At 50.6% G+C, this 24,793-nt stretch overlaps 1 protein-coding gene across 1 annotated transcript in view; it reads left to right on the top strand.

The window, feature by feature from the left end:
• The window catches only part of LOC133044581 (ninein-like protein), a 37,973-nt gene that overhangs the window by 3,492 nt on the left and 9,688 nt on the right, over positions 1 to 24,793 (top strand). Inside the window, exons 4-7 of the mRNA XM_061126003.1 lie at positions 5,480 to 5,576; positions 10,350 to 10,522; positions 11,020 to 11,086; positions 15,462 to 15,603. Of these exons, the coding sequence (XP_060981986.1) occupies positions 5,510 to 5,576; positions 10,350 to 10,522; positions 11,020 to 11,086; positions 15,462 to 15,603 (449 nt within the window). The 5' untranslated portion in view covers positions 5,480 to 5,509. The remainder of the gene's footprint in view (positions 1 to 5,479; positions 5,577 to 10,349; positions 10,523 to 11,019; positions 11,087 to 15,461; positions 15,604 to 24,793) is intronic.

The raw sequence follows: 24,793 nt of genomic DNA, 5'->3' as shown, positions 1-24,793 counted from the left end.
TGTGATTAAAATGTCCATTTCAGTCAGTGCACCCGGGTTTATGGTTTTTGATGGTGTTTCCATGATGGTGATGCAGAGAAAAGCAGCCCTTGTTAAAGGCAGTCTCAACCTGTTTTCCCATTTGGCTTCTTGCCATCACAGAAGAGCAATCTAAGGTTTCTTCAACAGCACTGGGGCTACGTTGCGTCCTTGAGAGCTATGAACCTGGAGGACGTGCTCTCGCTGCGCAGTCACAGCGGGCCTCCAAGCACTTCATGCCAAGTCAGAGACCTGCCCACGCAGACACAGGCCTAAGAGGAGGAAGGAAAGGCTTGACCCCCGTCCCAGAGGCGGGCTGCCTACCACAGACCCAAGGTCACGGTGCTGTGCGCACGTACATCTTTTCAAAGAAGAGATTGGGAACCAAGCAAGCACTTCTTAGTTCCTTCTCCCAAACTCACCCGTTGGGTAAATCTGGCTTCTTATGAGGAGGGTAGGAGTATAAGTGCTCCCCTTGAAACTTCAGGCTGAGGAAATGAAGTTCAACTGCAACTTCTGACCGGATTTAGATGATAGTTGAGATTACACTCATGCTTTTTGTGTATACCAACTAATGATGAGAGCCTGGATAGAAGTATGCTAAACAGTAAAGAGAGATCTGTTGTGTGTTTTAAATTTTGTCCTTAATAACCCAAAATGTGGATAATTCACTGTTGAGTCATTTTAGCAAGCCAGGTTCTATCTAGAGGAAATGAACATCTTTTTAAGGTTGAATCTCTTCACTTTTGTCCTGCTTGATTCAACTGAAGATTCTCTCCTTCAAGTTCCCTGTCCTCTCTTTAAAAAATATGTATGTTTTCTAAATTAACTGTATCGACTGCGACAGATAGGAATTTGATATTGATTTATTTTTATTGATGCATTTAAAACACATAATTTACTTCAAAAGTCATGTCACACCACAAGCACTAATCACCTGTATAACAAGGTTTTACATGTTCATTTTGTCTAAATTATAGTTAAAGATCTATGTGTTTTTTCCTTAATCTGAAAAGGTACATTCCTAGGACTCTGGACTCAGTCAGAAGGACATGGCCTTTGTTACTTCTTTTGTAGAATTAGGAACTGTGACTAAATCAATGACTCTCATACCCTACAAAAAGTTTATTTTTTTCCCAAAGAACGGAACCTGTCTTTTAAAAAAGACAACTCCTGCCGGAACCGTGTTACATAAAATGGAGACAAGCATAGAGCCTTGTAGCTGAAGAGCGGCCAGAGGCCCCGCAGCTGTGACTTCTCTGTTCCTCAACCCTGCAGTGACCCCTGTGGGACCTTCCCCGTCTATGGGACACAGTTCAGAAACACACTTAGGAGAGAATCCCTCTGGCTAAACATCTTCAGAATCGAAACTTGCTGGTACACTGTTTCTTGTGTGTAAATTTTCTCCCCTTTCTGTCTTTTCCTTCAATGGAAAAGTTTGAAGAAAATCAGAGATGTGTTTGTTGTTCTCCTTCTTAACACTCGACTTCAGACTTCTTCCTCCATTTGAACATGATTTGAACATGGCAGCGGATTCTTAACCACTGGACCACCAGGGAGGTAGACATGTTCATTTAAAACAGTGCCTGGGAATTCCCTGGTGGGCCAGTCATTAGGGATCTGGGCTTTCCCTGCCAGGGGCCCTGTTCAGTCCCTGATTTGGAAATTAAGATCCCACAGTCTGGGAAAAACCAAACAAAAAAACAAACCGGAAACAAAAAAGCAGTGCCTATAGTTGTGTTGGTCATCTTACCTTAGAAGGAAGAGTATTTCGCCCCCACGGAATTCAATAAAAGTGGTCTCATTTTGAATGAGAAAAAAAAATCTGGCCTAGAAAGATTCCTGAGTTGGTTCTTGGGCAGAAACAAATGAAGAACAATCTAAAACCCCTCCCTGGTGGCCCTGGGGGAGCTTCTAGGTGCGTCTGACTCCTGTTAGTTCCCCCAGAGCCTGTGTGGCCGGTGCTGCCAGCAGAGCTGCTCCTGGGGCTAGGAGGGCTCTGCCTCACACACCCACCCCACCGGGCTTGGTCACTTTCCCTCTACTGCTTTTTCTTTTTGGACTTCAGACTCGGGTGTGGCAACTCCCCTGGTGGTCCAGTGGTTAAGACACCATGCTTCCACTGCAGGGGGAACTTGTTCCATCCCTGGCTGGTGAACTAAGATGCCAATGCCATGCGTGGTCGGCCAGAAAAAAAAAAAATCGGGTGTGATTTTGATCGCTCATGTCATAGCCCCTCTTGATATCACCTAGAATTGTATTCGAGGGCTAGGTGAGTAAAAGGCACATTTGTGAAAATTAACACTGGTTAAAACAGCATAAACAGGTTATCTGGTTTCCTTGATGTGTTTTATCCTGGCCCTTTGTCCTTTTGTGAGCTGTGATGGGAGAGGACACAAACACAGTCAAATGGTATCAGATAAAACAGCAGCACACTCAGCCATCAGATTCCCTCCTGTTTTGTTTTGTTGTTTTTTTTTTTTTTTTTTTTTGTTGGTAACTCTACACAGCTTGTGGGATCTTAGTTCCCCAACCAGGGATTGAAGCTGGGCTCTTGGCTGTGAGAGTGCAGAGTCCTAGCCACTGAACCACCAGAGAACTCCCAAATCCCCACCTGTTTGATGGCTCAAAGGAAAGCTGATAAGTATTATCAAAGATGCAAAAGAAATCTGAGATTGGATCAAACAAAATGGCCATTTCATTCTGCTCCCAGGTAGTCAAGGTTTTCGTTGTTGTTGTTTTTTAATAAATAGCTTCACCAGCCTTCCCTGCAACATGCGGGATCTTTAGTTGGGGCATTCAATCTCTTAGCTGCGGCATGTGAGATCTCATTCCGTGACCAGCAGTGGAGCTGGGTCCCCTGCATTGGGAACTTGGTGTCTTAGCCACTGGACTACCAGGGAAGTCCCTCAACAAGTATTTTTGAGCACTTATTATGTGCTAGACAATATGTAGAAGCTCAGAAGGTAAAATGAAAGCAATATAATATCTCTGTGAAATGAAAGCTATGCAAGAATATTCTTTCTAGTATTGATCCACATGGCAAAAGTCTGGACGCAGCCTTTTCAATTTAAGATTAGTTAAGGTCCATATACTCAAAGCAGTGGTTTTTCCAGCATTCATGTAAGGATGTGAGAGTTGGATCATAAAGAGGGCTAAGTGCCAAAGAATTGATGGTTTTGAATTGTGGTGCTGAGGAAGATTTTTGAGTCAAAAGGAGATCAAACCAGTCAATCCTAAAGGAAATCAACCTGGAATAGTCACTGGAAGGACTGATGCTGATGCTGAAGCTCCAATACTCTGGCCACTGATGGGAAGAGCCAACTCATTGGAAAAGACTGATGCTAGGAATGATTCAGGGTAGGGAGGAGAAGGGGACAACAGAGAATGAGATGGTTGGATGGCATCAGCGATATGACATGAACTTTGGAAAACTCTGGGAGATGGTGAGGGACAGGGGAGGCCTGGTGTGTTGCAGTCCATGGGGTCGCAAAAAGTTGGACATGACTTGTGACTGAACAAGAATAATAGATCCACCTGATGAAATTGATGCATCATCGTAAAAAATAAGTTTGAGACATTGTTATACTAGCAGTTTAGCAAATTCACGCCCACCTTCCAGTGAGGGCTACTAGAATGTTCAGTCCATACAGCACAAGGAAGAGTAGTCCCCACTCGCCAGAAATAGAGAAAGCCTACAGCAACGAAGACCCAGCAGAGCCAAAAATAAATAAATAGATTTTTTTTTTTTTTTGAAGAAAAAAGGTGAAAGAATGTCTCCTTGAGAAGGTGATTTCTGCTCAGTTTTGAAGGATATAGAGACCAACACATCCAGTAGACCTTTGTTGAGTATTTACAATGTGTCAGTCGTGAGACCACATGCTAGTTGGGGAGCCAGAAGATAAACACACATATAAGTAGTCCACCTTCAGGTCTGATAGTGTATAACCCAGGCAGAGACGTTCCACAGCCAACAGCTGCATTTAGTGCTCAGAGGCCGCAGTAGAAATGTGCTCATTCAAGTTCTGTGCCAGATATGGGAAGCATGCTTGGAACTACAGCCCCAGGCCTGCTTCTCTAGCACATACCGGTGACATTTTGACCTACAAGTATCTCCTGCGTTGATTCCTTTCTGTGTGACGTCAGGTGAAGCACAGGCAGAGAAAAGAGATGGGAAGTGTGCAGGTCAGTGAACATCCATTGAAAGCAGCCCTGGGCCCCCAGCATCCTGCATCCCTCCTCAGGTGCCCCTGGGGTCCCTCTGGCTCCGACAGTTGCCACTGTCTTCATGAGAACAGCAGAGATTTGTTTGCCCGTTTCTGAACTTCATACAGGTGGACATATATACAGCACATGCTCAGTGCATACTCTGGTTCTTTTACTCAGTATCATGTCTGCAGTCTGTATTCAGAGAGTGCAGGTCAGTGTCCATTTATTGTCTCTGTCAGTGTTTTTGTTTCCCCTGTTGTCGTCTTTCATTGTCTGACTGAATTACAGTTTATTTACCCATTTTCTTTAAGTACATCTGGATCATTTTCAGTATTCTTTTAATAAATTATGTTTTTGCTGAAAAAAGAAAGTGAAATGAAAACATTTCGAACAATCACACTGAAAGAGGTTAGCACCAGCATACTTAAGCAAAAGTAAGTCTCAAAGATCTGTTTCAGATAGATGGAAAACTATCCCAGGCAGAAGATCGGAAATGAAGGCAGAAACGAAAAACAAAGTGGCAAATATTTGAATAATTGTAAATGAACATTGGCTATATAAAAACAAAAATATCTTGTACAGAGTTAATATAAATGATAACACAGACACAAATTATCAGACATGCTTTGTGTAGTCCCTGAAGAGGGTAAAACTTTTAAGCTCCATAAGAAACCTAGTCTCTAGGGTAAAAAGCATTAGTGAACTGAAGCGGGTCAGCATTGTATAGTGACAAAAGATTCAATTTGCCAAGAGGATATAAATGTATATTCTGTGACCCAGCAATCCCATTCTTAGGTGCGTATACTCCAGAGAAACTCTTAGGACATATGTGTGAGTGTTCAGAGCTTTTTTTTCCCCCAGTGTAGGGGCGGGGGATTTAATCAGGAAAGGAACCTTGGTGGAGGACTAGCCTAGGTGCTGGCATGTTCTCTTTCTTGGTGGGTAGTGAAGGCATGGATATTTATGTGCTAATGTTTGTGGACATCGGATGCCTCTTTTCTGCACTGTTTTCTAACTATCTTATCTAATTTCCTTTTATGGCGTTGTTGATAGTGTTTTTTGGTGAAGGGCTTATGATTCACTCTTAATTGGTTAAAAGGTTTTTAAAACCTTAAGTAAATATTTGAAAAAATAAATGTCCTCAGTGCTGAAGGCAAGAGAAGAATCTTCCATCTGAGAAAAGCCCAAAGGCCAGAGTGGTAGGTATATGGCCTGTCGAAAGCAGTGTTGACCATTTTTCTCAAATTCACAGGTTAACTTCGAGGAATTTAAGGACGGTTTCATGGCTGTGTTGTCATCACAGGCTGGTCTTGCCTCCTCAGATGAAGACAGTGGGCCTTTGGAGTCAGGTAAGAGGCCTTTCTGGTCTTCTTTACATCTCTTTCTGTGATTCTGTGACTTCTGGAATATGATGTTGTACCTGAACAATGCAGCAGGTCTATGATCCCCAGCAGCATGGACTGGGACCATGGACTGCAGCACCTGGGTGTTTTTCTTCTTTGGCTTCCTTATTTGTGAAATGGTTCTGCAAGGGGAAGACTCTCGTGTTTCCATCTGCACTGCACAAAATCCTCTGAATACCCTGGCACTTCTGGTCACCAGATCTGTGTAGTTTCCCCCGCACCAGGCCATTTTGCAACACCCGTTGGATGTCCTACAGTTCAACTCCATTCTGACACCATCCCCCTGGACACAGCTTCAGACCCCACAGGCTAAGACAGCAATGCCTTCAGACAGCAATCTCAAGTCCAGCTTGTCTCCTTTGCTTCTGACCCACTGCTAAAGATCAGAGGCGCCCACGGCCTCCTCAGGTTCAATTAATTTGCTAGAGCAGCTCAAGGAAACCCATTACTGGATCAGCAGTTTATTGCAAAGGATGTAGCTCAGGGTGAGAGGTGCATGGGCTGTGGGAAGAGGCTCAGAGCCCTCACACCCTCTCTGGGCCTCAGTCTTCCCTGGTCTCCCCATGTTCACGAACCCAGGTGGTCTCTGAATGCTGTTCTTTTGGGGTTTGTGGAGGTTTTGTTACAGAGTCATGACTGATCCAGTGATGGGGCATCAGTGATTGAATTCAACATCCAGCCTCTGAGCTCTCTAGAAGTCAGGGGTAGGGCTGAAAGTTCCAACCTCTAATCACATCCTTGGTTTCCCTGGCAACCAGCCCATCTCAAGGTGTGGTTCTCAAAGTCACCTGATCAGCGTAAACTTGTGTGTGGTTGCTGTTATCACTTAGGAAATTGGAGGGTTTTAGAAGCTGTGCAAGGGATGGGAGGAAGACCAAATTCATGTTTATTCCAAGTCACAATGTCAGGAATGTCAAGTAATATCTAGTGTGGTCCTTACATTGTAGGGTGTAGACAAGATAAAGTGGGTGTGGAGAGGTGGAAGAATTTGATCTTCCAAAGCTCAGTGCAGGTGTAAGGTGCTGGCCAGGCTGGGAGGCTGGTGGAGCAAGCAGGATGCCACCAGCTGAGGCAGCCCTCCGCCTGTCTTCTATCTCAGACAATAGTGCTCTGTGCTCCTCCAACTTATTAGACCCTGGTTTCCGGTGGGACCCGTAAAACAAAGGTAATATTTCAAAACAAGTGAAGAGGGGCTTTGATACTTGTCAGGAGGTGGAGGTAGAATTCTGGAGAGAGGCCCGCCTGGAGTTGTGGCCTGTGGGTCCACTGGGAAGGTGATGGCGGACATGCTCCTTAGAAGATGGGCCAACTCCTTGGCTGGCAGCGCCTGCCGTGCTCTGGCCGGATGACCCGTTGAGGCTGCATGTGAGGAGTGCTGGGAGGGAGAGTGCAGTGGCCAGCAGGTCCGTTCCTCCCCCACCGTCCGTTCCTCCCCCAGAGTGCCGGGGTTTGAGGCATCTGCCCCACACAGGCCCCTGGTGGGCTCCCACACCCCGGGAGGGGCCTTGGTCAGGAGCAGGTGCATGACTGGGGCAGCGGGTGCCATTGGGAGGTTTGGGGCTTCGTACCTTTCATGTAGATTCCAGTGAGCCCCCCAGCGACCCCCACCTCTGACATTCTGTGGCTGATCGTTCCCAGTACTCAGGTGAGGTTTTCTAGTCTGGAGCTAGGTCCTTGGGGAAGCACTTGTGGCCTCCCCTGGGGCTGAAATCGGTTGGTGTCCCACAGCCTGCTGCTGGAGCCACGTAGGAGCTCTGACCTGGGGGAGAGGGGGCTGATGGGGCAGGAGTCTGATAAGGGGGCGGAGTCAGATCGGGGGTGGAGTCTGATACGTGGGCGGAGTCTGCCCGGGGGAGGAGTCTGATACAGTGGTGGAGTCTGCCCAGGGGGAGGAGCCTGACGGGGGAGTTGTCTGATAAGGGGGTTGGGCGTGACCGGGTGGAGGGGGCACAGAGGGAGTCTGCCTGGGGGAGTAGTCTGACCAGGGGTAGGAGCCAGCTTGTCAGCGGCCGCCCTGGGACCTCAAGGGTCCGGTCATTGGTTGCTTTGTCTCAGGTTTCTCTTCCCTGAGGTGGGAAGAAGGCCACTTGCCTTTCCCGACTTGGGGTGTGATCGTGTGACCCTGGGCATGAAGGTGCCTGAGAAAGGCCACGCCCGAGTCATCGCTCCCTTTTCTGTGCTGGAACTCCTGTGAATCGGCAACTTGTGTCCTCTTCGTGACTGGTGCTTTTCTCTGCCAACCCCCATTTTGTTTTGTGTTGTTTTTCTCTTCTTTGAATTTTCAGAGCTTTCCTCAATTACCCAGTCAGCTGGTGGGTCAGTCATAGGCCTGCCTGAGGTGGCTCGGCCAGGGCTGGTGCACACGGGCAGCCCCTGTTGTGAGAGTCCCGCGAGCCCTGCCCCCGCCCTCCGGGACTGTGTGCTTCCCATGCGGGCCACCCTCGCGGTCTCCCCCACGGGCTTCATCCCTGCTTCCCCGGCCAATCCACAGCATCCCTCTCTCCGACTTTCTAATCTGCCTGCTGGTCCTTCCCAGCGACTCATGCCACAATTCGAAACATGTGCTTTGATGCTCCAGGAGTGTGCGTGGAACCCTGGGGCCAAATGGCTGGGGTTTTGAAAAACATTCTGCTTCTCAGTCGTTCTGCTCCTTCAGTGAAGGCCATCACAGAACACATAACCAAAAAATGTTCTTGGTTTTTTTTTTTTTTTTTGCTTGTTTAATCTCTTGGCCATGCCTCTCAGCATGCTGAGAGCATTCTGCTCCTATGAATAAATATGCACAGACAGGAGGCACAAGGCTCGGCTGACCTTGTGGTCTGCCGGCCGTCTGGGCAGCGGGTGGGGACTGGCTGTGACCCCCAGAACTTCCCACTAAGAGGCCACAGCTCTCTGCTCTGTGGGTGGTGAGACGCTGCCCACTCCTGGCCTGATTTGCTGCTTGGACAGGTTCCTGGGGACCCATTTCCCCCTGGTGGAGGGAGGAGGTGACACTTTCAGAGAACATTTATGAACCTGTCCTTATGTGTGTGATTTCTGGGCGTCTCGTTGCTCTGAGGAAAGTGCTGAGCAGCGGAAACGATGAAGAAAGGGGTACCATATCAAGGGCAGGTGGGCCTCCAGACGCAGACCAGGGGTTCTCAGGAGAGGAGAGGCAGGAGCCCATTCAGGCCAAGGGCGCAGACGTGGTGCTGGGTCACGACCTCCAGTGAGCGGTGAGTTGCTGAGCCCCAGGCGGGGGTAGGCACGCTTTCAGGCGCACCTGGTTTCCCAAGTGTGTCCCCGCTGCCCACTCCCACCTGACATGGCCTTTCTCTTCCCGCTGCTCCCCGCTCAGAAAGCAGCCACAGCCTGTGTGTAGACAGAAACCAGAGCAGGTGTGGAGCCTGCATGCAGACCCCTGCTCCCTTCATGGGGTGCTCAAGCCTTCCGTTTGCTCCCTGTCAATGGGAACACCCCCTGTTCTCCAGCAGCCCCAGGAGTTCCGACATGGGGAGAGTATACAGGGCCGGACCCTGCCCATGATAACCTCACAGGGTCCGGGAACATGGTCAGCCTGCCCTAGATGTCCTCTGTCACATGGAACTCGGCATCTTCCTGCCAAGACTCCTTCCTTGTCCTCAGTTTCTGTGCGTTGCTGGCATCACTGTTTCTCCTGGAGGCCCGGTTGGGCCCAGCCTCCTCCTCTGATGCTCCCAAGGTCAGAGGCTGCGGGCCAGTTTCGGGTGAGGAGGAGAGAGGAGAGGTGGTAGTTAGTTCCTGGGAACAGACCCACCTGTGTGAAACGGTCTGTTTTCCTGGCCTGGCCTTGCTTCCTGGGACCCTTTGCCTTTCTCTCCAGCTGGCCCCTTCTGGGTGCTTCCCTTGGAACCCGCGTTCTCTCCTGGTCACAGCCCAGGCCGCACCCCCACTCCCCAGTCTCTCTGGCCACTCAGATCCTGCAGAGGCAGTGTCATTTCTTCTCTGCTTGCGGAGTCCCCATTGCTCCGCCGATGTGGGCAGGTAAGGAAGCAAGGAGGAAGTGCAGGAGTGTATTAGGGCTTGAGGGAGGCTCATGAATCCCTAGCCGAAGTCCACACCTGCCTCTGCACCCGACTTTCGACCCGGGTGGAGTCTGAGCCTTCCTGACTGTGCTGAGTTCCTTGCCTCTGTGTCCTGTCCAGGTGGGGTCCTGTAGTGGGGTGGGGTCAAGTGGGTGGGAAATGACCTTCTGGTCCCTAGAGCACTTAGATTATTGTAAGGTTATTTCTTTGTGTAAAAAGTGCTCGGGCTTGGTGCACTGGGAAGACCCAGAGGAATCGGATGGAGAGGGAGGTGGAAGGGGGGATCGGGATGGGGAATACATGTAATTCCATGGCTGAATCATGTCAATGTATGACAAAAACCACTACAATGCTGTAAAGTAATTAGCCTCCAACTAATAAAAAGAAATGACAAAAATAAAGAGCTAGATTTTTTAATTAGTTTTCTATCACATAGCAAAAGCATATTTTGCTTGGCAACACTGAAGCAACACCGAGCCTTTAGGATGGAAAGTCCTGTCTCCTAGCCTGGCTGTCTCAGCCCCAGGCCCACGTTGGTCCTTCCCTGTGTTCTTCTGGCGTTTTCTCTGTCTGTCCCCGAGAGCCACATCACACCTCCGAATCTGCATCTTCGTAAGCACATGTGGGCCCAGAGTCTGTTTTAAAGAGCCCCATACACCTCCCATTTTCTTTCCAGTTGCCTCCCGGGCTGTGCCCTCAAAGGCCATGAGCAGCTCTAACTGGTCCGGCCGTCGGAGCCAGCCCGAGCCCTGTGGCGCTGCAGATGGAGCCCCAGGTTTACCGGAGCAGCCGGTCACACCCAGTGTGAGGAGCCAGCTCTGCTGCTCCGCGTCCCTGGAAGGCGTGGAGGTAGGTGGACCCCCCCCGGGCACCTCCCCCAGTCACTGCTCACATGACATGACACAGGAGGATGGGAGAGGGCATCTCGTCGCTGGAAGAGGGGCTTTTGGGGGACCTACATTCGGTTTTTAGGTGTCTCTGGGTCTCCCTGTCTGCAGGGCAGTTCTGGCCACGGAACATCCTCCTTCAGAAACGGGGACCTCGGAGGATCCCCTCTTCACCACCACCCTCCCCTGGCCCTGCAGGAGGAAGGAAGGTTATTCGGCTGAGGGCAGAAAAAGCAGGTGTGCCACAGCCACGGTCACCCGCGTCCAGCACTTGGACCAAGGCTCACCCTATACCACTTGGCCAGCTCGTGATGGGTGCCTCCAGGGCCCTCACCGAGACTCCTTGAGCTGTCCACTGTGGGAGCCTTCAGGCCTTCGTGTCAGAAAGGACATCCACGGGGCAGATGCTTCCCCTACGGGTTAATTGTGGCTGACCTCCTTCTCTTTCTGTGTTTCCAGAGTCTCAAGTTTGATGAAGAAGCCAACAGTGCGACGGAGCCTCAGAATGAATTCTCTGAAGTCCAAGGTAAAGCCTGGCCTTGTGGTGGATGCCCGCTTTTGTCAGTGCTGGGCTGTCAGACAGCAGGCTGCCAGCAAAGGAGAATTTCATGTGAGGTGCCCAGTGTGGGTGGTCTCTCTCAGATTCCTGAGGTCAGACCCTTGGGCAGGGGCCGCTGGCTAAGAGAGCAGCTAATTGGTTGGCTAGGGTCACAGTGATCCTTGGGACCAGCAGGGATGGGCCAGGGGACTCCTTCCGAATGTGCCGGGCCTGGGCCAGCAGCCTCCCCACTCACCAGAGGCCCTGACTGTGCCCCAAGTGGAGGGCGAGACCTGGCTCTGGTCCTGGGAACCTGGCGGAGCTCCCGGAAGGCAGTCACAAGTGTGCTCATCAACGCTGGGTGCACCAGCACGTGGGTGTGCGGGCTCCTTAAGGACGCCTGTCACCAGAGTGAGTCACAGGGCAGAATGTGCAGGACCACGGCTCCAGCGGGAGGCCAGAACTGACCTGGGGCTTCTCCTGAGTGAGAGGTCTGCTCTGGTACTGAGCACCGTCCAGACTGTGGTCCTCAGGGCCGAGGTTGTTGTTGGCTCAGCGCTGAGTGTGGGGACGTCAGGCGAATGAACCACGTGTCTGTGCTACTGGATGAAGCAGATGGACCTCTCTGTGTCCAAAAATCACTTTCTAAATTAACTGGACTCAGAGTAAACCTAGGGGACAAGAGGAAGGGCTCCGGGGAGGTTATTCACTGAGTGATTTTGGGCTCTCTCCCCAGAAACAGGTTGGGTGCTTCTTTCCTTCCAGGTTAGAACTGACACTCGTGCACAGACACTAACGTCCTACCTTACAGGACTTATTCACCTTCTCTGCCAGCACTCAGAACACACCCTGGTTTCAGAATTGCTTTTCCCTTTTTTTGGTTCCTGCCTTTATTTATTTAATTTTTAAATTAAAATGTATTTATTTGGCTGTCAGATCTCAGTTGTAGCCTGCAGGATCTTCATACATCATTTGGGACCTTTCATCGCAGTGCACAGGTTTCTCTCTAGGTGCAGGGCACAGGCTTAGTTGCTCCACAGCATGTGGAATCTGAATTCCCTGAGCAAGGATCAAACCCGAGTCCCCTGCATTGCAACGTAGATTCTTAACCACGGGACCATCAGAGAAGTCCAAGTTTTTCCACTTTTACCTAGAACGTTCAGATGTTTCAAGCTGGAAGGGGTCTTGGAAGTGGCCCTCCCCTTGTGTTTTCCTCAAGCCGATACACAGCGTCATTCATGAGCAAGGAGGCCAACATTCCTCAGGAAAGGACTTTCTGATTATTAGTTGGGTTATCACAGTAAACGCCAGAATGACTCCTCTGGCTCCAGACCACTGACCGAGAGCCGGGGTCTGGTCAGGTGCAGCAGACCCTCGTCCTGTGTCGGGCAGGGTGGTGCACTCTGGGCGTGGAGGGAGCTCTGCTTTGAAGCCTTGCTTATCTCAAGAGAGCTCTTTGTGGGCACCCCAAGGTCTGTCCTCTCCCAAAGGGTGTTTCTGTGGCCAAGCTTCAGAAACCTCAGTAAGCCACCTGGCTAACCTAGAAAGGCTATGAAACCTGGCCGTCTGTCACCCGGACTCGCTGCTGAGTCTGCATCTCAAAGACACTTATGGCTCCTGATGTGAGCCCACCTTGGGCTGTTTTTGCTGGGAAGAAAAAAGAAAGAAAATAGATAACACTCAACCTCCATCCAAAGTAGCTTTTGGAGCTAAGTTCCAGTTTACAGGAGATGTTAGGGATGGAGGTCCAGGAGGACGGGGACTGGGGGGTGGGCGGGAGGTGATCCAGCAACTCTGGGGGAGTAACCACACACACTGGGAAGATTCTGCTTTGATGCTGAGTTGAAGAAACCAGCTGTCGGGAGGCTTGGGAGAGAACTGGGACGTCGTTGTTGGGTTGTAGGGCCATCGTCACACTGGGGTCAGGAGTGCATAGGAAACACTCAGGGGTGAGAACACGGCAGCTGGGATTTGCCTTCAAATACTTGGGCCAGGGACTTCTGCGGTGATTTATTGTTTAGGACTCCGCACTCCCATTGCAGAGGGCCCGGTTTCTATCCCTTGTCTGAGAACTAGAGCCCCCATGCTGTAACACCAACCTCAGAGTGGAGGGGGCCGCTGCTCCTCCTTGTTCTGGTCCTAACAGCAAATGCGTGTCCCAGGGCCCTCCCTGGGGCGGGAAGCACAGCTTCCTGTCCTCACCTCAGCCTCACCAGTCAGCTTTCCGGCTGAGGGATTTTTCTGCCCTTGTCTCCCTCCCTGAATCCTGAGGACGTGTGCCCTCCACTCAGGCTCCCCTGCCTCTTCTGAAGCCCATCTTGGGTTTCTCTGCACAGACTGGGTTTCCCTTGGCTGGCGTGTGCCTTCCCAGGCCCACCTTCTGGGAGGACAGGTGAGAAGCCATTGCTTGTTTCGAGAGAAGTTCCCTCGGGTGGCTTCGCATCTGTGTCCTCCCGCACGGCATCAGGCAGCCAGCCCTGAGCCCTGTGCTCCGGTCGTCTCCGTGGAGCCTGCAGTCCCCGCAGGTCCTCCTGGCACCCTGTTCCCTGCAGCAGGAGTCAGGGGTAGGCCGCGCCCGCCGAGCACAGGTGGTGAGGTCACAGAAGGTGCGTGAGGAGGCCGCGGTCCTCATGGCGCTGGTGCCCGCGTGCAGGTCCTAGAGGAGAGTGTCGGCCAGACCACCCCGTCGTCCCTCGTGTCCCGAGTGCTCAGGCCCCCGCCTCTTCTGCAGCATGGATGATGGCAGCGGGTCCGCCTTCCCAGAGCAGATCATCTCCTTGTGGGCCCAGGAGGGCGTTCACAATGGCAGGGAGGTCCTGCAGGCGGCGGCCGGTCTTGCAGCTGCCCCAGCAGAGACGTCTAGGCGGGGGAATAAGGGGGAGATGCTGCCCATGAGGGACGTTGGACAGAGAACCTCGCAGACACATGCCCCATGGAAAGAAGGCCCATCATCCTCGCTTTTTGCTTTATTTTTTGATCTCGATAATGTAGGACATCTTAACTTAGAAACATAATAAGTAAAGAGCAGAGAAAGCCTGAAGCCTGAAACAAATCCCTTAGAGGGTAGGTTTCAGTATGTCAGACTCACCCCGCAGTGCGTGTTGGCCTCCGAGCTGATCCTCGGCAGCCTTGGCCTGCTACCCCAGGAGCTGAGCTTCTGCCAGTAAGAGCCCCGCTGCGGGGGATGGGGCGTGGGGTGTGACTTGCCAGGCTGGCCTCCTTGCGCAGGGCGCGGGCAGCCATCAGGATGAGAAAGGATGCTTCCAGCACGGTCACAAAGCACTACATAGCGATTGGGCCAAGAATGCGTTCCGTTTTAATTGGGTTTGGCTCCAGATTAGCAGGATATTCAGGCCATCCGTCTACTGAACCGGTTGGCATAGAGATTGTTATTGTGTTTTATTGATTCTCTGAAGCTACAGAAAAGGTTGGCAGTAATTCCGGTCCCCATCCTCAAGACTTTGCATCTGGTTAGGTACCGACAGATGAGACATCTGATGTCAAGCAACTCTGCAGAGGGGCCCAGAGGAAGACTGCTTTGGGAGGATGAGGAAGGGAGACAAGCTTGGTGCTTCTCCAGTGGGAGAAACAGGCACCAGGATAGCCGGTGGACTGAGCCTCGGGCAGGGCCTGGGGTGACCGGACAGAGACAGGCGTCACTTCTGCTCTGGGCAACTCCCTGGCACTTATTCAGCTGCCAGGCTACAGGTGGCAAGGCTGTGACTGGGCAGGATAATGGGTGGCCAGCCTTCTCCCCTTCATGCATCCAGTCCCAGGTTGGGTGCTGGGGATCCCTGGGTCCGAGGCCCAGCTGCAGGCAAGACAGAACGAGGATAATTTCCCACCTCTTCTAAGGCCGTCTGGAGAAGTGAAGAGTGCCCGCCCCGGGCTCGAACCTCCTGGTTCAGAAGCCTGCTAGAAACCCCATTGCAAGCCAGTTGGCTTCTTGCTGTATGTACTTCTGTAAGAGAGACTCAATAACTGCAGAAACCATCCTGGTAGGCGGAGGGTCAGGCTTCCCAGGTGGCCCTAGTGGTAAAGAACCCACTTGCCAATGCAAGAGGCGTGAGAAATGCAAGTTCGATCCCTGTGTCAGGAAGATCCTCTGGAGGAGGGCATGACAGCCCACTCTAGTATTCCTGCCTGGAGAATCCAATGGACAGAGGAGCCTGGAGGTCTATAGTCCATAGAATTGCGTAGAATCGGACACGACTGCAGTGACTTGGCACGCACGCACAGGTGGTGGGTGAGAACCCAGCACCAGCCACTGCTCAGCACTCTTAGCCCAGCTGAGTTTGTTCCTTCAGACCAGCTCGCTAGGCCCAGAGCAGTGTCCCCAGTGATCCCTCCCTCCTTCCTGTAGGGAGCAGGTGGAGCAGATGGCCAGGGAGCCGAGATAAGGCGAGACAAGACCTGGAGAAAGCTGAGCAGAGGAACCTGGAGCTTGTGAAAGAGATGGATGACCTCCATTCTGCCCTGGAGCATCTCGCGGAGGAGAAGGTCAGGTAGGTCTTGCTGGAGTTCTGGCCCAGGGTGGATGGTGCACACAGGCTGCTGTCAGCTGAGGCCCTGCTGTCTCACCTGAGCCCACAGCAGGAAGCCCGCAGACCAGGCATCACCCATGCAGAGGGCTGAGTGGACTCCCGCAGAGTCACCCCGGCTGGTGGCGGGCAGCCTGATTGCACACGCCCTTCCTCTGCGGCCAGTGCTGCCCTCCCAACGTGCCCACAAGATAATGGTGACTGATTTCAGGCCATCAGTCGGGGAGCTGAGAATGGATTTGCGTTGGTCTCAGCCTGGTTGACCTGATTGTCCCGACCACCCCGAAGGGACTCGGTGAAGTTCTTTCTGCATCGGAGAACCGGAGACTCTCTGTCTCCATCCAAGAATCTGGTTGGGGGTCACAAGGCCTCGAGGGCCATGTAGGTGTTTGAGTTTTGCTCCATCATTAACACAGTATCAGCAGTACACTTTTAGAAATAGTGTTTGCAGTTGTGTTAGGTTACTTTAACAGAAAAGTATTAAGGGATACATGTTCATTGTAGAAAACTTAGAAAATACACACACAAGGAAAAATATAAACAAACATTTCATGTCCACAGATGTTATCACCCCTATCACTTGTCCTGAGTCCCTCGTTTCTTCCTGTCCACGTGGTTGCTTTTAGAGAGGTCTCGTTGCTGTGATGTTGCATATGTTTTCTGAGCACCTGTCATGTGGCTCTGGCATATGTTACTGCACCTTTCCCCTTTCATGAGGGAAGTGATAGGATCAAGTGTGTAAAACTCGCCCCACGATCTGCAGGCTGTTAACGCTCATCAAACTGTTTCCCTGAGTGACAGCTGCCCTTGCGCCCCAAAGCTCTGCGGTGAGTCTGAGGGAGGCCGAGCCAATCATTTCTGGTTCGGACCACAATCAACTGATTGTGGACCCAGCTAGGCTCTGCCGAAATAAGAGTGTCCACTCATCTTCAGTGTAGATATATACTGGGTTTGAGAATCCCGTTAAGCAACTGTTTTAGTGATGTTGTTGTTCAGTCAGTCATGTCCGAGTCTTTGTGACCCCATGGACTACAGCACACAAGGCTTCCCTGTTCTCTACCATCTCCTGGAGTTTGCTCAAACTCATGTCCATTGAGTCAGTGATGCCATCCAACCATCTTGTCCTCTGTCATCCCCTTCTCCTCCTGCCTTCCGTCTTTCCCAGCATCAGGGTCTTTTCCAGTGAGTTGGCTCTTTGCATCAGGTGGCCAAAGTGTTGGAGCTTCAGCTTCAGCATCAGTCCTTGCAATGAATATTCAGGACTGATTTCCTTTAGGATGGACTGGTTGCATCTCCTTGCTGTCCATGGGACTCTCAAGCATCTTCTCCAACAGCACAGTTCAGAAGCATCAATTCTTTGGCACTCAGCTTTCTTTGTGGTCCGGCTCTCGCATCCTTGCATGACTAGTGGAAAAACCATAGCTTTGACTAGATGGACCTTTGTCAGCAAAGTGATGTCTCTGCTTCGAATTGCTGTCTAGTTTGGTCATAGCTTTTCTTACAAGGATCAAGCATCATTTAATTTCATGGCTGCATTCACCATCTGCAGTGATTTTGGAGCCCAAGAAAATAAAGTCTGTCACTGTTTCCATTGTTGCCCTGTCTGTTTGTCATGAAGTGATGCGACTGGATGCCATGGTATTAGTTTTCTGAATGTTGAGTTTTAAGCCAGCTTTTTCACTGTTGTCTTTCACTTTCATCAAGAGGTTCTCTAGATCCGCTTTGCTTTCTGCCATAAAGGTGGTGTCATCCGCATATCTGAGGTTATTGATATTTCTCCTGGCAATCTTGATTCCATCTTGTGCTTCATCCAGCCTGGCATTTCACATGATATACTCTTGATATAAGTTAAAGAAGCAGGGTGACGTTATACAGTGTTGACATACTCCTTTCCCAATTGCAAACCAGTCTGTTGTTTCATATCTAGTTCTCTCTTTTGCTTCTTGAAAACTGCATACAGGCTTCACAGGAGGCAAGTAAGCTGGCTTGGTATTCCCATCTCTCTAAGAACTTTGCACAGTTTGTTGTGGTCTCCACAGTCAGAGGGTTTAGTATAGTCAGTGAAGCAGAAGTATATGTTTTTTGTGGAATTCTCTAGCTTTTTCTGTGACCCAGTGGATGTTGGCAATTTGATCTCTGGTCCCTCTACCTTTTCTCAATCCAGCTTGTACATCTGGAAGTTCTCGGGTGGCATACTGTGAAGCCTAGCTTGAATGATTTTGAGCATATCTTTGCTAGCATGTGAAATGGAGTTTTGTGGTAGTTGGAACATTCGATGGGATTGAAACACAGGGAAATAAAATCTGTCAGTATTTCCACTTTTTCTCCTTCCATTTGCCATGAAGTGATGGGACTCGATGCTGTGATCTTAGTTTTTTGAACGTTGAGTTTCAAGCCAACTTTTCACTCTCCTCTTTGACCATCATCAAGAGGCTCTTTAGTTCCCCTTTGCTTTCTACCGTTAGAGTGATAACATCTGTATATCCGAGGTTGTTGGTATATCTCCTGGCATTTTGGATGAAATACTCTACGTATAAGTTAAATATGCAAGGTGACAAAATACAGCCTTGATGTACTCCTTTCCCAGTTTTGAACTAGTCTGTTGTTCCATATCCGGTTCTGTTGCTTCTTGACCCACATACAGGATTTTCAGGAGGCAGGTGAGGTGCTCTGATATTCCCATCTCTTGAAAAATTTTCCACAGTTTCTTGTGATCCACATAGTCAAAGACTTTTAACGTAGTCAATGAAGCAGAAGTAGATGTTTTTCTGGAATTCTCTTGCTTTTTCAATGATTCAGTGGATGTTGGTAATTTGATCTCTAGGTCCTCTGCCTTTTCTAAATCCACTTTGGACATCTGGAAGTTCTTGGTTTATGTACTGTTGAAGCCTAGCTTGGAGGATTTTGAGCATTACCTTGCTAACATGTGGAATATGTGCAACTGTGTAATAGTGTGAACATTCTTTGGCATTGCCCTCCTTTGGGACTAAAATGAAAAATGTCCTTTTCCAGTCCTGTGGCCATTGCTGAGTTTTCCAAATTTGGTGGCATATTGAGTGCAGCACGTTAACAGCATCATCTTTTAGGATTTTAAATAGCTCAGCTCCACTAGCTTTAGTGATAAACTAAGATTTGGCACTGTTTTCCCTGCTGATTGGACTGGTTGTTGGAAGGAAGGGCCCCCGCCCTGTCTTCTGTCTGCCTTGGGATTCGCTGTGTGCTGGTTTTCCAAGGCTTGTGGAGGCTGGCTTCTCTGCGCCTTCAGTCACCAAGGGCCCTGATGCTGCCTTTATTTACTGGTGCATTTTTTGATGACGTGGAGAAGGTTGAATGGCCAAGGGGTGCCAGAGACCCACCCAGAAGTCACCTGCTAGCTCACCCCATGGGTCGAGGGACCAGCTGTCTCCCTTGTCTGTGTAGGGTCACCTCCGCCAGCCCCGACTGGGGCAGCTCATGAGGCCTCCACTGCTCCGCAACACTGCAGCTCACCTGTCTGTCAGGTGGGAACAACCAAGTTCCCAATGCCGAGGCCGAGTGTGCTGTCGGGAGACCCCGGGGAGGGAGAGGCGCAGGTGGCGCCCCCGGGGAGCCTGATGCACCGTGAGCCGTGTGCCTTGCAGACACCTGGAGCAGGGCTACACGGGGAGGCTGATCCTCCTGTGGTCCGAGGTGGAGGTGGGACGCTCGAAGTTCTGGGAGCAGGCCGAGCGGCAGAGGGCCGGGCTGGAGGAAGACCTGCGGCACCTGCAGGCGGAGGAGACCGGCCTCCGCGAGAAGCTGACCCTGACCCTGAAGGTAGGGGGTTCAGGGTGCTGCGGGGTCCCTCCTCAGGGCCCCCAAGCTGAAAAGACGGAGGCCACATTGCCCGAAGGTCCCTTCTTCACACCCACCCCTTCCTGGGCCAGGACTGAACCCTCCCCGCGGCCCTGGGAGCTTGATGCTAAAGAACGTTTTCTACAGCCACAGAGAGAGCCCATTGCTCAGCCAAAGCGGAAGCGTCCTGGCTTCTCCAGGAGAGTGCAGCCCTCCTCTGCAGCTGTGTGGGCTGCAGGATGGAGGCCGCGCCTGCCTTCTGATTGTTTCCTGTGTCTGCGGACACCACCTTCCAGGTTTTCCAGTGATCACGTTAAAAAAGGTAAAAAGAAATAGGTGACATTAATTTTAATAACATTTTATTTACTCCATTACTTTCGCAGTGCCATCATTTCAACATGTAATCAATATAATCACATTTTAAGTGGGAGATTTTGCATCCCTCTTTGGGAACTGGTCTTTAAGATCATTGTAGCGTATATGCTGCACACCTCGATCCAGACTGACCACGTCAGAGATGCTCGGTGGCCTGTGTGGGGTCACTGTGCAGCGGGGCGCCAGGGCGCACACACCCGCCGCCCCACAGGCCTCCCTGCAGCTCTCGCGTCCTGGCCTTGCCCTTTGCCCCGGGACAGAGGTGCTCGCTCTGGGGAGATTGCGTGTTTGCTCAGGAGTTTCTGAAGGAGGTTCAGTGACCCTAGTAAACATGTGCTTCCTCTAAGATCTGCAGGGCGTGTCCCTTCTCCCACGTTACCTAGAGCCCTCGGTTAGAGGCTCCTCCTCCCAGGGCGGGTGTGGACAGAGGCCAGGCACTGGCCTTCAGGGAGTTCAGAAAGAACTGACAAAAGATGGCTGCAGAGGAAACTCAGATTAAAAAATCAGAGGCGGGACTGCCCTGGTGGCCCAGTGGTTAAGACTGCACTCCCGATGCAGGGGGCACAGGTGTGATCCCTGGTTGGGGAACTAGGATCCTGCAGGCTACTTTGGCCTCCCCCAGAGGCATGGTCCCGGGGGGAGGAGCCAGCTGGAAGTGGCATCGCATGTGGTGTCCTCCAGGTCGGGTGACCCCGGCCCACCCGAGGCGGGGGTGAGGAGCACGTGGACTTACCATCATGGGTGCACGTGGTGCTCGGGTCGAGGGACCACCTGGGAGAGCAGACTGGGAACGCCGCCCTTCCTGGTCCTGTGAAAGACAGGTACCAAGTGGGCTTGTTGAGTTAGATTTCATTCTTTGGGTGGATAAACGATGCTTGTTACAGACGCGACCCTACCTCTTTTATTTTTCCCTCTGTTCTATGCAGCTTGCAGGATCTTAGTTCCCTAACCAGGGAGCAAACCCGCATCCCCTGCAGGGAAAGCACTCAGTCCTAACCGCTGCACCGCCAGGAAGGTCCCAGAGACCCTTCCTCTTAAGCCTCATGTCCCCCCAAATCTCCCCTACCCCTTATGAGCATACTCCCCCAACCTCTTGTGGTTTCAGGTGTTAAAAGGTCTCTGTGTTTTCTCCATTTCTCATTTTCACTGCAGTTTTTTCCCCCGAGTCCCTTCTGTGTATCCGGTGATGGAAGGTGGTGCCAGGCATAAGAAGTTGGGAGATGACTCCTGCTTCTTGTTGCTCCCGGAGCAGTTCGGGTCTAGTGTCGGTGCCCCGTCCTAGAAAATAGGACCTGCTCTGCTGGGGCCTGAACTGTTCCCCGGGTGCCGGCCCCGCGCCCCGCTCCTGGGCCTGGTGGCCGCAGTGGCTGGAGGACGTGTCTGGCTCTGCCCACAGGACCTGCAGGACTGCAACAACAAGCTGCAGGCTTCAGTGTGTGAGCAGCCCAGCAGCCACACGCCCTCTCTGCCGTCTGTCTCGGGCACTTCCTGTGGACAGGCACAGGAGCCCAGTGCTGTCCTAGTGCTCCACCCAGGCCCCAGGCCCGGCGGGCTGTGCTGGTCCTCTCTGCTTCTCGTGACTCACGGCATGCCTTGGCTTGTTGGCCCCGGAGCTAACGTCTCGGTTCCAGTCTGAGTGGTGTCTGGATCATTGGACGGGGTTTCCTGGGCACCTGCCACATGCTGTCACAGCTGGGTCTGCAGCCGGGACTGAGACAGGTGTTTGCAGCTTTCAGCCCCAGGGGGTGGGCAGAGAAGGCTCCATTCTCTGGCATCTGTACCCCTTGTTACAGGCCTGTTCAGATCTTATGTTTCCTCCTGGGTCTGTCTGGGTAGATTGCTTCAAGGCATTTGGACATGGCCGTTTTTCAAAACTCCCGACTGGGCGTTTTACTGAATGGTCCTCAGCTTGGATGCCTGGTTAGATGCCTTCTTTATGGGACCATCTTCTTTACTCTGATGTGTGGTCTTTCGTGAAACTGTCTTTGGAATACATTCCCTCAGTTTTTGTTTATCTGAAAATGTCTCAAATTCTCTCCCATTTCTGAAGGCCGGTCTTTCTAGGAGCACAAACTTTGATGCGCAATTAAAGGCTGCCCTCTGCCCTCTGACCTGGGCAGGCTGCTCTGAGTGAGCATCCATTTTCCATTGCTGTGGTGATGAGTTACCAGGAAGTCAGAGGCTTAAAGCATCACACCTTAGGATTTCACGGTGTTTGAGCCTGGAATTCAGAAGTGGGTACGACTGGGCGGGAATCTCGGTGTTGGCCGCCGCCTTCCTTTTTGGAAGCTCGGGAGGAAACCTACAGGCCTCCCATTCTTGATCCACACCTTCCTCCTCTCACACCAGCAGTGACTGGCTGGTCCTCCTCACGCTCCATCCTGACTCCCAGTCTTCTGCCTGCTCTTCCACAGTGGAGGGCCCACTGGACAGTCTAGGACTCTCTTTCCATCTAAGGGCAGTGAACTAGCAGCTTTAATTCTCTTTGTTGCGTTGATTCCCTTTTGCCATGAAATAGCACATTTGCAGGTTCTGGATGCAGACGTCTTTTAGAGGCTGTTTTCCTGTCCCTACAGGAGGTGACCTCAGTTGTGTCCTCAGGTTGCTATTAGCTTCTCCATCTTCTGTGGTTTTTCGTTGGTGTGTTTAGGTGTGTATTTCTTTCGTTTTAACTTTTCTTGAAGTGTTAGATGCACACACACAAAAATGTACATGTGTATGCAACTGGAAGAATCGTTGATAAGTAGGACACATTTGTGTCACCAACACCCAGAATATGCCCTCCAGGGTCACTATTCCAAGTCAGGATAGTGCTAACCCCTGGGGAGCTCTGGAGAGCCCCATTTTTTGTTCTCTGTGCTGGTATACCTAAGAATGGAATTGCTGAATCGTAGGACAGAAGTGTGGTTTTCATTTTACTCTCCGTACTTAGAAATATTATGCCTGTTGAATATCTAGGTTTGTGTCCTATGAAAATCTTTCAGCCATTCTTTGTAAAACATTGCTTCTCCCCTCAGTGGTCTTTCCAGTTGGGTGTATGATATTAGATCTTTTCACTTTTCCTCCTTTTCCTAACCTCTCTTTCATTTCTTCCATCTTCTTTCCTGTATGTGGCACCTTCTGGGCACTTTTCCATGTCTCTGTGTTCCAGGTCAGTGATTCTTTCTTCAGCTATATCTAATCTGCCAGTGAGTTTTTATTTTGACATTGGGTTTTTTTTTTTTTTTTTTTTCATTTTCAAACATTCCATTTGGTCCTGCCTGATCATTTCTGATAGCTTACTGTTGCTTGTTTGTCCATTTTTTATTTCCATCTTTTATTTAAGTAAACATTTAATAATATTTATCCGAAGTTTGTGTCTGATAATTCCAATATCTGGGATCTAATCCTGTTGTTTTGGCTTCTTCTGACTCTCATGAGTGGTCCTTTCCCACATTCGTTGTGGTGACCTTTGATTGTGAGCTCGTGCTTACATGATGTTCATCTGTGGGAATCCTGAGAGCTGTAGTAGAGGGTTCTCCCTGCAGAAAGGATGTGTTTTGCTTTTGCTAAGAAGACTTGGGAACCACTTCATCTGAGACCACTTTAACCTCTTCCACGGAACCAGCCCACCACGTACGGCCCTGGTGTGGTTTCTCCACACTGATGTAGGTGTTGGCCTCAGGGTAACCCCATGTTTGGGTTCCTTAATGTTCACAGCTTTGGTTTCAGCATTCAGGTTTTCGTTTAATGCCCCTAGAGGTTCCTGTAACCTTCTGTGAGGACACCAGACGTTAGATGATCAGCTTTGCACAGGCTCTGGTTATCTGGTGAGTGTGGAAGACTAGGATAAGGCAACCACCATCTTATTTGAGGTCCAGGAAACTGGAAACAGGAACCCCCACCCCCCCCACCCCACACCCCAACCCCCTCACCCACATGCACACACACATCTGCCTTGAATCAATTTTGCTTTCCATCCAGGATCCTGAATGACAGTTCAAAATACAGACCTCATTTGTGATCACACTCCTCCTTGAAACCCTCCACGTCTTTTAAAATTCCATTGACTTCTATGTCTTCATTTTTCTCTTTAGTTCCTTATGAGCAAAACGAAATTGTACTTATGCTTTGAAGGATATACTTCTGCTTGATATTATAAGAATAATACATTAAACATATGAGATCATATGCTTTGAGTACTTTTGGATTGAGAAAACTAGAAGCTAATGCCAGATAGAGACCTAATGTTTAGGGGACTATTAGTGTGACCAACATATATTAAGGATAGATTTTCAGGGCAGCAGGCCTGAGTTTCAAGCTGCCTCCCTGTGATCTTTATTGGTCAATTGCTCATCTGTTGCACATCAATGGAGTTACCATCCAGGGAGGCTAAGAGCATCAGAAGCCAAGGACTCCTGGCAGACTTGGCCTGGGCAGTCTCTGTCAGAACTTGCTTTCCCCTCCTGAAGGTTCCACATTGCATGGGATCACCCTCCGTCCGCTGATGCAGGCATCTTTCCAGTTTCCTCCAGTGCTGACCTCAGCGTGTAGGATGGGGGCACTCTCTTCCTAGGATTCAGCTTTCTGAGTCCTTGTGTTCCTCAGCTTTGTGCTCGGGGTCCCTGGGGGAGGGGGTAGATTTCCTTGCAACAACCTCATGAGGACTCTCACCCAGCATCTTGCATTGGTGCGAGCTGTGAGCACGCTGACGTTTCAGTGAAGGTAAGGAGATGCAGGAACGGGCCAGCTGGAAACACAGAGAACCAAGATGCTGAATACGCTAGTCAATGGCTCTGTTAGGAGCTAAGAAAGCTTTGTTTGTCTGTAGCTTATCTTTTGGGAAATGCAAACCAGAGCAAGTTAACACTGGATACAGGGAAGGAGCTGGCCCCTGTGTCCCCATCCAGGGAAGGAAAGTGTGGCTGGGGGTCATTGCAAGACCAGGCTCTGTCGGGTGACCAACTCCTGGAATTCCCACTCTTCT

This window comes from Dama dama, chromosome 23, assembly GCF_033118175.1.
Source record: "Dama dama isolate Ldn47 chromosome 23, ASM3311817v1, whole genome shotgun sequence".
NCBI classification, from domain to species: Eukaryota; Metazoa; Chordata; class Mammalia; order Artiodactyla; family Cervidae; genus Dama; species Dama dama.
This window is presented reverse-complemented; position numbering and strand designations above follow the sequence as displayed.